The 13,981-nt window shown below is 50.1% G+C and overlaps 4 protein-coding genes across 6 annotated transcripts; 2 read left to right on the top strand and 2 right to left on the bottom strand.

Moving 5' to 3' along the window:
* Positions 1-198: 198 nt before the first annotated feature.
* On the bottom strand, positions 199-5,197 carry LOC117893809 (kelch-like protein 5). 2 transcript variants are annotated; one of them, XM_034800560.1, is made up of 6 exons: positions 4,386-5,197; positions 2,333-3,376; positions 2,066-2,273; positions 1,860-1,982; positions 1,560-1,796; positions 199-407 (listed from the first exon to the last, which is right to left on the bottom strand). In XM_034800560.1, the coding sequence occupies exons 1-6, from the start codon at positions 4,970-4,972 to the stop codon at positions 318-320; spliced, it is 2,289 nt and encodes a 762-aa protein (XP_034656451.1). In that variant the 5' UTR covers positions 4,973-5,197; the 3' UTR covers positions 199-317. The 2 variants fall into 2 exon arrangements, with proteins under 2 accessions (XP_034656451.1, XP_034656459.1); XM_034800568.1 differs by lacking the exon at positions 199-407 and having other exon boundaries at positions 682-1,796.
* Positions 5,198-6,015: 818 nt separating this feature from the next.
* On the bottom strand, positions 6,016-8,622 carry LOC117893906 (dual specificity mitogen-activated protein kinase kinase dSOR1). 2 transcript variants are annotated; one of them, XM_034800697.1, is made up of 4 exons: positions 8,233-8,622; positions 6,796-7,435; positions 6,413-6,739; positions 6,016-6,328 (listed from the first exon to the last, which is right to left on the bottom strand). In XM_034800697.1, exons 1-4 carry the CDS (start codon positions 8,340-8,342, stop codon positions 6,215-6,217), a joined length of 1,191 nt encoding a protein of 396 aa, XP_034656588.1. In that variant the 5' UTR covers positions 8,343-8,622; the 3' UTR covers positions 6,016-6,214. The 2 variants fall into 2 exon arrangements, with proteins under 2 accessions (XP_034656588.1, XP_034656580.1); XM_034800689.1 differs by lacking the exon at positions 8,233-8,622 and adding an exon at positions 7,730-7,788.
* Positions 8,623-8,872: 250 nt separating this feature from the next.
* Positions 8,873-10,659, top strand: LOC117893882. Its single transcript, XM_034800656.1, has 2 exons — positions 8,873-9,247; positions 9,311-10,659. Exons 1-2 carry the CDS (start codon positions 9,060-9,062, stop codon positions 10,467-10,469), a joined length of 1,347 nt encoding a protein of 448 aa, XP_034656547.1. The 5' UTR covers positions 8,873-9,059; the 3' UTR covers positions 10,470-10,659.
* A 182-nt stretch (positions 10,660-10,841) lies between these two features.
* Positions 10,842-12,996, top strand: LOC117893845 (pickpocket protein 28). Its single transcript, XM_034800614.1, has 3 exons — positions 10,842-11,227; positions 11,279-12,540; positions 12,609-12,996. Exons 1-3 carry the CDS (start codon positions 11,046-11,048, stop codon positions 12,917-12,919), a joined length of 1,755 nt encoding a protein of 584 aa, XP_034656505.1. The 5' UTR covers positions 10,842-11,045; the 3' UTR covers positions 12,920-12,996.
* Positions 12,997-13,981: the final 985 nt, after the last annotated feature.

The following is a 13,981-nucleotide window of genomic DNA, read 5'->3' as shown; positions in this document are numbered from 1 at the left end:
ATACGGTCAGAGGTGGTTGCGGTGGTCCGCAACGGACTATCGATATTAAATACCGCAAATAGATGGCGTGAAATAAGCAGTTGAGTTTTCAAACAAGCAGCTTCCGTTTAAATAAGGTATACGATTGATTTATTACAAAAAATAAATATTCAGTTTATACATTTATGCATAGTGTATGTTTTGTGTAAAAATATAGGTATATGTATGTGTGTAAATATAAAATAATACGTAATATTTGAAATTCTCTTCCTTGCTTTTTTTCTGTTTCCGTAGCAGTGATTTGCTTAAATGTTTATAGTATTTCAGCTTTCTTTGCTTTACATATTATAGTAGTCGACAAACTCGACGGATCTAGGACGCCTATAGCAGATTGGATCCAATCTCACTGGCTTCCACTTCTTCTTTTTCTACAAAATACACGCGCACGTTTAATGCAGTCGAGAAACGAGGAAAACGTTCGGAAATGGGAAAAGAAAGAAATAAAAACATAATAAACAAATTAGAAATAAATGCTTGCTTATAGACACATATACATATGTAGTAGGAGTAGTAGTAGTACATTGCTAATCGATGCCAATGAAGATGCAAAATGTAACTCAAATCAATCAAAACTGGTTTCAAAATGCCATTACATACATATGTACTGCTCTTACCAACTAAAACTTACTTATCTTTGCTTACTTATCTTCTTTGTATAAACTCAAAAGGAATATGGTAGCGTGGCGTACACTTCACATGCAAATGAGCCGTTAATTGGATTTGGAATGTTCGGAATTTTGGCTGGGCACAGTCTTCTTTAGCAATTAATACACTGGGTCACTGGAATGAGTGGTATGGTGGAATGGAATGGAGTCGAATACACGGTGCGGTGCGTGTGTGTGATGGATGTGTCTGTCTGTCACCTCGATTTGAGAGCGTGCGAGCGAGTGAGCAAGCATGCTGGCGGGGGACAGTGTGCAGGGGAGCAGAATACCGTAAGCATACGACCAAATGGAATGAATGAGATGCGAATGTAACTACGATAGATAGAAAAAAAACTAATATTCATCAAGCCTCGCCGCATGCAAATCTTACACTTTATGAGATTTTTCTTGGATTTCGTTGGTATGCTCGAGAATCACGAGGAAAGTAGCAGCCAAGCCTGTGGCTTCAATGCAAAAAGTAGGAACTGGGAGAGGGTGGATACGCGGGAATGCCATGCCAACGGGTGCCAGGGGATCAATGCCAGAACACATAGAGGGGCGAGAGGCGACGCGAGCGTAAGCGGAGCTTGGTCGGGCTGCAGTGCTTGCCGTTACAGAGGGAATGGAAATCTTCGGGAGCCGAAGCTTCATGTATCCTTGCAGATTACTACTAGTTTAGTTTAATTGAATTCAAGAGAATCAACCAAATGCACATTGAGCTTGGGCTTTCTATACTGCAAGAATATTATGGGTATGAACATCCTCAAGAACGGCGGCAACCAACAGCCACGAGCAGCTCAGAACGACAACGAAAACGACAACGAGAACAACAACTACAGTAGAAACAAATGTGGAATTGGAAGGGTTAAACTAAACTGTAGCACTGGGGGGCGGCTGCTGTGCCGCCGGCGGTATGACATTGGGTATGGCCACGACGCAGGCACCGGCCCGGGCAAATGCCATGGGGGTCAGCTCGTTCCAACCGTTGCGAACTGGATCGTATTCCTCAACGCTCTTCAGCGCATGATTGCCATCGTAGCCGCCAACGACAATCAGTCGATCACCAAGCAGGGCACAACCAATTGCATCTCTTCCCAAGGCCAGTGAGCAAATCTAAGAGCGGAGGATAACGTTAACTTTTAGGTGCGAACCCCAGGGATGCCCCTGGATACTTACCAGTGTCCATGTATCGGTTGCTGGATCATAGCGTTCCACAGTTTCAGTGCGACAGACCATGGGGTTGCTGGCGGGGCAATCGTGCCCACCCAATGCATAAAGGAAACCGTTTGCCACCGTCACCTGAAACCAACAAAAAATGTACGTAAATCAGTTAATAAGTTTCATACGAATTCGGTAGTCCGTGTGCTTCCCGGACGACTTACGCCCACACCACCGCGACGACGATTCATGGGCGCCAGCAGGCTCCATTTGTTCGTGTGCGGATCGTAGCATTCGATGGAGCGATGGCAGACGGAACCATCACGTCCGCCCACCGCATAAAGGCGGCCACTCAGCACCGCCACGCCTGCAGTGGAACGCATTGAGGACATGGGCGAGACATAGCTCCAGGTACGAGCTATGGGATCCCACCTAAGACACAGACAAATCAATCAATCAAAGCGGATGTCCAACAATTGGGTTCAACTTACCGCTCAACTGTGTTTAGGTAGCTCCAGCCATCATGCCCGCCGACAGCATAGAGCGGACCCTCGAGCACAGCCACACCCAGACCGTGGCGTGGCGTGGCCATGGGATTCAACGGGACCCAGGACATTGTGTTCAGGTCGAGGCTCTCCACAGTGTTGAGGGTCTTCAGGCCATCACGTCCGCCCACCAAGATCAGTTTGTCTTCCATGACAGCGGCCCCGAACTGTAGGCGACGTCCAGTCATGTGCTTAAACGGAGTCCACTTGTCCAGGCGGGGGCAGTAGCTTTCGATGCTGATCGCTCCCTTGTGGGCATCCATGCCGCCGACAGCTAGGAGTCGGCCAACGGTTGACTTTCTGGGTGTAGTGCGCTCGGTGGCGATGCGGGAACGACGCTCGGGCATTAGGTGCCACTTGAAGGCTTCCATGACCAGCTGCTGGCACTCGTTGGCATTGCAAACGTTCTCCACGTGGTCCATGATGAAGGCCGGCTGGAGCAGCGGCAACCGGACGAGGGCCAGCAGCTCGGGAATGTGCTGCTCCCGGTTGGGGGAGTCGTGCCGCACCCATGACATGAGGCTGTGAAAGACGTCCTGTTCGGAGGGCACATTGAGATCATCGCTGCACAGCAGCTTGCCCAGCTGGTCGGCGTTCAGTTGGAAGAACTCCTGGTTCTGGCACACCTGCATGAAGTACTGGCACGTGTAGGACTGGGCCAATCGCAGCAATGTCGTGCAGCTCTGCTGCTCGGCGAAGAAAGCGAATCCCAGACAGTTGGAGGGGTGCAGCTGCCTCGCGAGGAAGTTGCAGCAAGCAGTGACCACCGATGTGAGCTGCAGCAGGCAGGCCGTCGCCAGCAGTGTCTCCACGGTGTCCTCGCGCAGCTCGATGAAGCCCGTGTAGCAGTATTGAACCAGCAGATTCAGTGCGTCCCCTGGCACCTCGCCGAGCGTCACCTCCTGCTCCTTGGTCTCGCGCAGTGAGCCCGTGAACATTGCCGAGAAGTAGGCACTGGAAGCTGATAGCACCAGGCGATGGGCGGGCACTCTGAAGAACAGCAACAAAAACAGAAACATCAAAACTATGATTAAAGATGTATGGGAGAAGATGTGTATAAAGGTGAATGGTGTGCGGGAAACGGCTTAAGGAATCTTGAATCTTCTTGATCTCCATCTAAAGATCATCACTGGAATCATTTCAAAGCATAAATACATACACATGCAAATATGTATCTAACGATCTGCAAGGCTCGGCAAGAGAGCTTTGAATGGGCTTCGCCGTATGCATTTGTACCGCACTGTATGCATCCGAGTTCCTTCCCCTTTCTTTTCTACGATCGGAGGGTTTTCATGAGGAAAAACCGGTTGAATGCACAAAGCATCAAAGGAAGCATAAAACAGAGCTGCAAATGTACATACAAACATATGTATGCATTTATTTTTGTGCACATTTTTCTGCACAGATCATCGCACTATAAATCTTGATGGGAAATCGAGAAATCTATACGTATCTTTCCATATCTTCCACTATCTTTGCCGCCATTACCATTGTTCCGTTCCCCTCTCTCACGAATAAAAACGAAACAGATTGCGGAACTGCATTCGCCTCTCTCCATCTCTTTCACTCGCTTGATCACTTGTCGGCCCGTTTGCGTTTGCTCAACTCTCAGCCGCTCAGTTGACTAGTACCAGCTCCTCCTCAGCTCTCGTGCAGCAGACGCAATTAGTGCGACGCGTTCGGTGTGTGTGTATGAGTGTTTACTGTTGGAATCGCGTTGGGGACAGCGGCAGCGACAGCGCAGAAAACAGACAAAGAACCCCAAGTGAACTGAGCCGAAGTGAAGGTCAGTTGCAGGAGGGGAAGTGCCGGGGGAATCAAGAGTGCGAGAGAGCAAGAGAGAGAAAGAAGCACACGCTGGAGAATTGCTAATGAATCGCACAACGGGGATGGGTGGATGTGGATACGGAGAGGCGAAGGCAAGGCACGGAACGGCAAGGCAATTGGAAGGGGCCCAACTTTCCAATTTGAATTCCTTTGTCTTTCGTTTTCGACTCACCGCTTCCCATCGATCCCAGCGATTAGGGTGACATCGCACAGCTGCTGGCTGTCCACGTACAGCTGCATCCGCTTAAGGATGTTGTCGGCATGATCCCGGCAACGGAAGAACTCGTCCTGGCTGCCGGCGGAGTTCAGGCTGCCCAGGCTGTAGTCCCGGGAGAGGGACTCCAGTGTGCTGTCGGCCAGCATGGATATGTGTCCCGATGTGGAGGCAGTGGAATCCCGGCTGGGACTCTCCTTTTGATTAGCTGCTGACATGATGCTGGATGCTTGAATTTGGTTTTCCTTTCCTTCGACTATGTTCCACAGATTCTCCCCTGCGTCAAATGCAGTTGCAGTTGCAGTTACCGTTTCCGTTGCTGCTGCTGCGGAACGTCTGCATTGGAGCTCTGTCTTGAACCTACTGTCGCGTCGCTTGTTGTTGTTATGGAGCGTGGTCGATCGGCTTGTTGCTCCAACTATAATTTGCGTCGCGTAGCGTTGCGTTTGCGTTGCTGCCGTCGCCGTTGCCGTTGCCGTTGCAACAAAGAACTCTTGTTTCAATTTGCCTGTGTTTGTGCTGCTGCCGCTCTCTCCCTCACCCATTCAATCACCCACATGGCTTCTGTGTTGACTGCGTCTCGATGTGGTCGCTGCCTCTCCTCTTTCATTGGCAATTGCAATTAGTCAGGAGGGTACGGGTGCGGGCTCTGGCACTGGCACTGGCCAAAACTGCGTGCTGGATCCGCAACTGTGCAAAAAATGCTTATCAGCAGAATGTACGTGTATCTGTTTATATACAATGCAGGCAACACAGCTGTTTCTGCTACTTTATTTATTTTTCCCGACTAGAGATGGGCGATACTTGCGATATCGGTATCCGTCGATAGCTAAGTACAACCGGTTGGAATTTGAAATCCAATCAAAATTTGGGAATTGGAAACTAATTTCAACTTTTACAAATACATTTTAAATGATAGAAGTAACTATTGAATTTGACAGGAATCCTAAACATTATTAGTTTCGAAGGATTCGCCAGGATATGAATGTACTTGTCGTGCTCATGGGCTGTGGCCAAATGTGAAGCTTTTTGCAAAAATTATTGTTTATCTACCGCTCAGTTAAAAAATCCAGAAAACATTGCTTAGATTCTTATTATTCATATTAATCCTGAGTATCATAATCATCGGGCCGGTCCGCTCTTCTTTGAACAGGGGTACACTATTGTTAAAGGCCTATGACAGGAATTTGTTAAAGATGGACAAGATCCTTTGTCTTTTCGCCACATTTGGCCAATGGGTGTTGAAAGCCTTCCAATGAAAGCTGTAAAGCACAAGCCCTCTTTTTACTATTTTTGAAGCCTGCTGGGGAGCAGAAAATAAAGTTTAAGCTCGGAAAATGGTTTGGCGATGGCGCACATTGACAGTTTCCCAACACCCAACGGCTCAACTCGTTCTGGAACAACGTTTCTGTTTTTTTCATGGTTTAACTTTGATTTTATATTTTCGATTTTATAATTAGTTTGTTTTTGCAGTTGTATATTGTTTCCTCCTTTTTTTGCGGAGCAATGAAACATGAAGTTTCTTTGTAAAAGAGCAAAATAGAAACACACAGAGAAATCGGAAGGATTCAAAAGAAATGGAAATATATAACATATGTATACGATGTATATCGATCTATATATATGTTTTGTTTTGTATATGATACAACAGTATAGTACTTAGCTACATACAAATAGATAACATGTATGTGTTTTGTTTGTGCGTTAGTGAGAGCGGCACGGCGGGTGAGAGGGCCTATGGTGAATGGTGAATGGAGAGCGCAAAAACGCACAACGGAATGCAACATTTAGTTGGGCGAAGTATTGCGTTTTGGTGTCGACGGCGGCAGATCCATTGTCTTACACACCCATCCTGATATATCCACCTCCTCCACCTCCGCCTTGCGTATCCACGGATGACTCTTCACAGCGACAGAAAAAGAAGAAAAGATTTCGATCGAAATGATATTTGCGCAGCGGAATTGCACTATTTTGTGTTTACATACCAGCAAAGTCTTGAGATCGGCCCGCTCGTCGGGCTGCTTCTTGAGGCAGATGTCGACAAAGTCCTTGAACTCGCTAGAGAATATCTTATGCTCCAGCTTGGGCGGCGGTTCGTTCACTATATAGTCGAGCAGCTCGAAGATGGCCATCGCCCTTGGCTCATCCACGGGCTGATTGCTATCCTCGCTTTTGTCCGCAAAGATCGACTCTAAGGTGGCGTCATTTGGCGGCGGTATCGGATACATGCCGATGGCCATCTCCACCAGCGACAGTCCCAACGACCAAATGTCCGACTGCACCGAGTAATGAGTGCCCTGCAGGCGCTCCGGCTGCAAAAGAAAAGTACAGGAAAGTGGCAAAGAACATTTTGGCAAGGGACACTCACTGACATGTAGCTGCGCGTGCCCACAAACGAGTTGGCCATTGAGTCAATCAGCTGGCCAGACACTCCGAAATCACAGATCTTTATCTCTCCGCTGCTATTGACCAGGATGTTGCTCGGCTTCACATCCCGGTGGATGATAGCATGCTTGTCCCGCAGATAGCTGAGGCCCTTCAGAACGGCGAGCGTAATGCGTCCCAGAATCGATTCGGGTATTCGCCCGGCCCGCTTCAGTATGAGATCGAGCGACCCGCCGTCCATGTACTCCATGCATATGCTAATCTCACCATCGCTGTAGAAGGCGCCGTAGAAGCCGACAATGTGTGGGAAGTTGCACTCATGCAGGACCTTCAGTTCGCGCAAGATTTGCTTCTTGATGGCCGGCTTCACCTCCAGATGAATCAGTTTCCTCGCCATTATCAGGTTTGTGTGCGTGTGTCGGACTTTCATGACAACGCCGCCGTTCCCGGAGCCCAGTTCGCCCAGCTTCTCCAGGTCCTCGTCGGAGAGTTCGCCAATCTTCTCCTTCTGGCTGAGGAACACCTTTATCCTCTTGCGCTCCGTGTCGTCCATGTCCAGGCCCTCTAGAGTCTCAGTTAATGCATCAATGCTCGTTTTTGGCTTTCCCAGCAAGCTGTGTGTTCTTTAATTTAACTTTTTAATGAATTTTTGCAGAACAAAAAACGAAAAGAAGAGCTAGGAGAGAGGGGTGGATGGGGATGCAATGGAGGGCAAAGGGGTAAGGGGTTGAGGGTGAATGCAAGGCCAGGGTGTATACTCATACAAGGTAATCTCCAAGTCCCTCTTTTCGAGTGGCATAATCGCATTCAGTTGCATTTGTGTACGGCATGTGGTGTTGCTGCATGCACGACAGAGAGCGAGAAAGAGCGACTCGTGCCACCTGGAGGGAGTGGGACCTTACCTTGCATAAGCTTACTCTGTGCCATCCCTAAAATATCCTTGTCTCTTTTCCACCCACATTGCAGTGGGTGACTTCGTGCTTTCGGGCGTAGGTGTATGTAGGTGTGGGTGTGTGTGCGATATGTTTAAAATGACAACGACATCGCCAACAACAGCAGCAGAAGCGCACACCCACCCACCCATCCTCATACGCCATTTCAAAACAGACCCGGCCAACTGTTCATACCCAGCACCCACTACGGGTAGATTAGTCGCTTATTTCGAACACTAAAAACACACGACCTTTACTGGAAGTGCGCTGCCATTTGTTGGCCAAAATGCGACATGGTGAAGTTCCATGCTAAATCCCTTGAGACAACACCTTAGCGCAAAAATTACCTAACATCCGCGTACTGAGTGCTGGGAATACGGTATGAAGTAGTCGAGCATGGGCTGGCCACTGTTGACAAATGAAAACCAGGCGATTTGTGCGAGAAATGTTGGGAATTAGAATTAATTAGATATAAATGTCATATTTACTCTGTGCCCGATGGTGTCTTAAATGGTGGCGTTGGGGCCACTTGTGCGGCTGCAACAGTTGCCTCCGTGTTAACCGGCGGCAGCACCAGGTTCAGCTTGTTCTTCGACATCTCGGCCAAAATGCAAAAAACACACGCACAATACCAACAATACGAATGCGCTGGCAGCAGCGTCGGCGTTTTGCGGATGGCGCGGGGCGGTGACGAGGCTAGGGCCGGGCCAGCTGCGAACGTCAATCCGGCAAAATTGTATAACCAAAAGAAGTGCGGTGCGTGTACTCCAGCCGCTATGCAAAGGACAAAAAAAAAGTGCAGTTTTTTTTTTGCTTGTCTGCAAATTCGCCGACACGGCTATTTTTTTTTACTTTTTGACGCTGCGCGAGCGAGTAACGTTGGTTCCCAATGAGTAGTGGCGATACTGATATCGATGGTGTGCGGGAAACTATCGGTAGCACGAAATGCATACCAGTGTGCAAATTCCCTTAATTGTTTCAATAGTTGCTGTTTCCAGTTAAAAATATGATTAAAAAAGCCCACTTAAGCTCATGGATACACAAGGATTTTTTGTTCGTCTGTTTAATCCGCTTATCGATATGCGGTACGTGTTGCTTCCGCATATCGATATAGCCAATACCACAGTTATTCCTATTCCGCTCATGTCCCACAGCTGATGGTACAATCAAAAATCCAAAATCATCAAAAATTGTATTGTTGTGCAAAATTTCAAAAGCTATAATTCGAACCCAATATTTTGGGTGCCGTTGCATGCGGTGCAGAACATGATAGAGAAGTGCAAATGATCTGCTGGAGGAGCAGCTGGATAGTGCGATGCAGCTAGATCAAAAGATGGAGGACGAGCAGCATGAGCAAAGCTCGTCGCAGGAACGCTTTGAGTTCAGCCACCAAGCCATGGCCCCTGAGCTAATAAACGTGGCCAACCAGGACTGTGATGCACTGGCAAAGCTGGCCTACAATCTCTACAAGCTGTCCAATGATGACCACATAGTCATTGATCGGTGAGTAAATAAATTCCTTTAATTTTGCACAACTTTGCGTAACTTGCGTTCGTCCATTGCCAGCAAGCGAAACGAAGTGATACGCACAGATGCCGTGACCAGTCAGATGACCATCTACCGCTGCCTGGATCCCATAGGCATGGGAATGCGCCCAGCGGAGATAAAACACATTCCTCTCAAAGTTGGTCGCCCACCGAAACGCATTCAGACTACACAGGCAGCTGCTGTGCCTCTTCCACAGGTGCCGGCAGTGCCGACTGAGGGTACGCATCGTACGCGTTCCGGTCGCCTTGTGCGTCCTTCAATGCCGCAAACAGCGCCAGTTCCCACTGGCATTGCCTCAGAGCCAACGTCCGCCCAGCTTTTGGAGGCATTGGTGGCTGACCTACGGGACAAGGACTATTACGCTCCGATGCCAGCCCCAAAGATCTCGCCCGTCAAGACTGCCGTCACCCAACGATCTGTGCCCAAGAATGCCATTTGCCCGGGCTGCAACAAAATCTTCCTTGGTCGCCGCATGCAGCGTCATTTTGTCAAGTTTCCCGAGCACATGCCACGCCCATCAGAGCAGTCGCAGCACCCGTTGCAGAATCAGCCAACTCAAGCCGCCTCCCAGCCCCCTCAGCCGTCATTGTTCGGTCTTCTGACCACCCAACTGCAGCGCCACTCGCACCTCAGCGAGGAGCAGCGAGCCGATCTCTTCCTGCACGAGTTGAACGATTTTGTGGCGCAACTGCAGCTGCGGAGCACACGCCTCATACGCAACACCTCCGGCCTGCACTTTGTAAACGCGCGCATTGCCCGCGTCCTGGGCATACCCGAGGGCCAGTATGCCTTGGACATGTCAGCGATGGAGTCGGCACAGGCACCCACACCGGAGCCCGAGCAGCTGTTGCACGCGGGGCCAGTTGTTGGCGGTGGGCGTAACCTGGTCGACTACACCGGACTCAGCATGTCGCTGGATGATACGCTCACCGATGAGGCAGCCCAGCGGCTGAATCTGTCAGCGGGCGGCAAACTCCTGCCACCCTCCGAGGAGAGCCTGCTGCGAAATGTGAGCGATCTGATGCAGCCCCCAGTGGCCGGTGCACCTCCCACCTTGGGACATGGCTATGATCATGCCAGCGACAATGCCGTGGAGGCGCTAAGCATGAAGGAGACACCCAATGCGGCAGCCATTCTAGATCTCAAAGTGGACTTTTTCCAATTCAATCCGAATTAGTTGGCTCTTTTGGCTGCTATATTTTGTCCCACCCAGCCCCACCCAACCCTCTACTCTTTAGAGTATTTTAATGAATAAGAAGCAACAGATTTGAATCTAATGCAAGTCCTCCAATCCTAGGCTAGAGTCACGCGAAGTTACTTGAAATTATTTATGAAGTTTCCAACATTAAACGATTCCCCAATGAATATGTAAACTTGAACTTTAAATGGATCCTACGCAGAGTACTCAATGCAGCTGTAAATGTGGATTTATATATATATTTTCCTGTGCAAACAACACAGAAACCATCGGGAAATGCAGGTGGGTGTTGGCTTTGATTTTCGACCTTTGGTGATTTTGAATTTCGACTTTTTGGTTAGCAAACATTTGCATTTTCTGGTTGCCTTGCCCGGCACATTCAATTTGGCAGTTAAGGCTGCCAAATGGTCAACGCAATCGTCGCTGTTTGCCCACAGCCAATATGATTAGCACTGATGACCGGGAATGGAAATTGAAATTGCAAGTGCAAGTGCCAGCTCCTGACCCACAACTATAAATGCACTGCGGCGACGGCCCTGCCTGGTTAGTGGCATCATGAAGTCAGCATTGACGGACAGCAGGCGCCGCCTCAGTTCCTCCTCCACCCAAGATGAGGACGATGATGAGACCATGTGCAGCAGAGCTGCCGTCAAGCGGAGCATTGTCTACTATCTCAAAAACAGCACACTGCACGGGCTCAAGTACATTGCCGAGGAGAGCATTACCATTCCCGAGCGGTAAGTTACCAGTTGTCAGTTTTCGTTGCATTTTTCGATCAATATTTGTAGCGTTTTCTTTGGCATTGCCTTTGTGCTGGTGGTGATCCTGTCGGGTTTCTTTATATCGAACGTGTACGTCAAGTGGAGCGCCTCGCCCATCATTATCTCGACGAGCGCCAAGCAGAAGCTGACCAGCAACATGCCCTTCCCGGCCATCACCATCTGCAACCTGAACCAGGCGCTGCTCAGCCGCGTGCAGCGCATCTCCCGCTCCAGCAGCAACTACTCGCTGCTGATGGGACTCTGCGATCAGGGCGGTGATCTGACCATCTCCTACATCGGCACCTGGAAGTACTTCAAGGCCATCCTGGTGGAGGTGGCCCAGCCGTGCGACGAGATGCTGCTCTACTGCAGCTTCGGCTCCCGCCAGGAGCAGTGCTCCATGCTCTTCAATTCGATCCTCACCGACGACGGCCTCTGCTGCAACTTCAATGCCCTCGATCCCTCGTATCTGATACGGAACTACAGCGACGATGTGCGTCTGGAGCCGCCGCAGCAGAACGGCCGCTACGAGGCCATCGACTGGACGGCGGAGCGTGGCTATGCCAAGAAGCTGCCCGAGTTCTTCTATCCCCGCACCTCGGGCGGCACCGGCATTCGCATGGGCCTCACTGTGGTGCTGAATGCCTCGATAGCGGAGTATTACTGCACCAAGTCCATGAGCGTGGGCTTCAAGGTGCTCGTCCACAATCCCGCCGAGCTGCCGAAGGTCAGCAACTACGGCCTCATCGTGACGGCGGGCAGGGAGGCGCGCATACCCATTGAGCCCGTGTACGAGGATGCTCTGCCCACGATCAGATCGATCAAGAAGTCGGTTCGTCGCTGCCTCTTCTCGGACGAGAATGATTTGGCCTACTATCGCACCTACTCCCGCAAGAACTGCGAGCTGGAGTGCGAGGCGAAGCTGCTGCTGCGCGAATGCAACTGCGTCCTCTACTATCTGCCGCGGATCGATCCGGCGGCACGGGTCTGTGGGCCGAACGACAACATCTGCACGAATCGCGTGCAAACGGAGATCGAGTCCTCGCTGACGAATCTCTCCTGCGAGAGCTGCTGGCCCGGCTGCTTCGAGCTGACCTACAAGGCCACCTTGTCCACCTCGTCCATCGTGTCGGATCCGCGCTTCCAGTCCGGCGAGAATCTGCCCGAGTACATCTTCAAGGGCGAGCACAGCAATGCCAGCGAGCTCTCCATACTTCACTTTTACTACATGACCAACACCTTTCGCAGCACCACCAAATCCGAGATGTTTGGCTTCACCGAATTCCTCTGTGAGTGTGAAAGAATCTCCGTTCCATGTCCACAAATTGCCATACCAAATTTTACTGCCAATTCCCAGCAAACACTGGCGGTCTGCTGGGCCTCTTTATGGGCTTTAGCATTTTCTCGGTGATCGAAATTGTCTACTACATCACGGTGCGTCCTTACTGTGCATCCCGCACGCTGCACCAACGCCGCCGACGTCGCCTCGAGCAACTCCGCTGGCTGACGCCCATTCGGGCTCCTGGCAAGCAGCTGCAGCGACGCTTACGCCGACGCCGCCTGCTGCCACCTGTCTACAGCAAGCCGAAGCATAATCTCTGGCAGACGTTGCAAGTGCGACCGGCGGACACTGGGTCGGAGCCGCCCGCCTATCCCTACCTGGACTGAGGATGGGTTCCTTGAGTATTGATTCGTGGGCAATAAATAAACCAAAGGCAATGACTGGGCCAACGAACGGGGTGGGCGTGATTTGGGGCATGTGTGGTGATTGTTGGTTGCACCGGAAGCACAGACTGCGCCCACAACAATTCCAAATAGTTATCCGATAATGGCGCTAATCGACACGCGACGCTCATTTTAATTGATACTTTGCTCGCGGTCCGTTTGCTGTCATTACAGAGACAAGGAAAGTCGCTCGATTGGTGCCGACAATGGGATTGAGGAGACATTGAATATAGCTGCCAGAACTCCCCAATCTTTTGGCTATTTTCAAGCTGCGTCTAGGGTATCCAATTTTCGTATTTGGCGAAAGACAATTCTGGTATCATCGGGCAATTCCATTGGCATTTTGGAATTTCGCTTCTAACGAATTTCAAACATGAAACATGACTAAAAATATTCCGGCCAAAAGCTTGCCACTGATGTCACTCTCTCTCGCTCTCGCCATGTCTCTGCCATGTCTCGTATCTGTGGGATAGATTTTTACGAGCTGCCTGGTAGGAGATTTTCCAACACAACTCAAATGAGGGTGTTCTGTCCTCCCTCTCATCAGTTTTGTTGGCGCGTCAATGTCAAGTGGGGCAAGTGTGGGTTTCTGCGACTTCTTCACTTCACATCTCACATAGCCCTAAGTACATAAGTGCCTCTTCCTCCAGTTCTTCCTCCCACCGCATGCCATGTGGCAGTGGCAGCATAGGCATAGGCATAGGCATAGGAATTCTGAGGGGCACACACAGGGCCATCCCCATTGCCTCTTCCCTGCTGCGCTTTATTACACGGCCAGCTGGAATATCTCACATAGCGCGCTCCAATGTTTCCTCTATTTTTTCCGTTTTTTTCCGTTTTTTGATTTTCAATTTTGGATTTCTGTTTTTCTGGGGCGTGGTGGCAGCCTCCGATAGAGTGTAAACAAACAAGTGCCGGGTACTACAAGTAGATCTTGCCAGGGCCGTCGGCAAAAAAGGGGAGTGAGAAGGCGATGACCTGTGCCCCAAGTATCCTCGGCAACAA

This window comes from Drosophila subobscura, chromosome A, assembly GCF_008121235.1.
Source record: "Drosophila subobscura isolate 14011-0131.10 chromosome A, UCBerk_Dsub_1.0, whole genome shotgun sequence".
Taxonomy (NCBI): Eukaryota; Metazoa; Arthropoda; class Insecta; order Diptera; family Drosophilidae; genus Drosophila; species Drosophila subobscura.
This window is presented reverse-complemented; position numbering and strand designations above follow the sequence as displayed.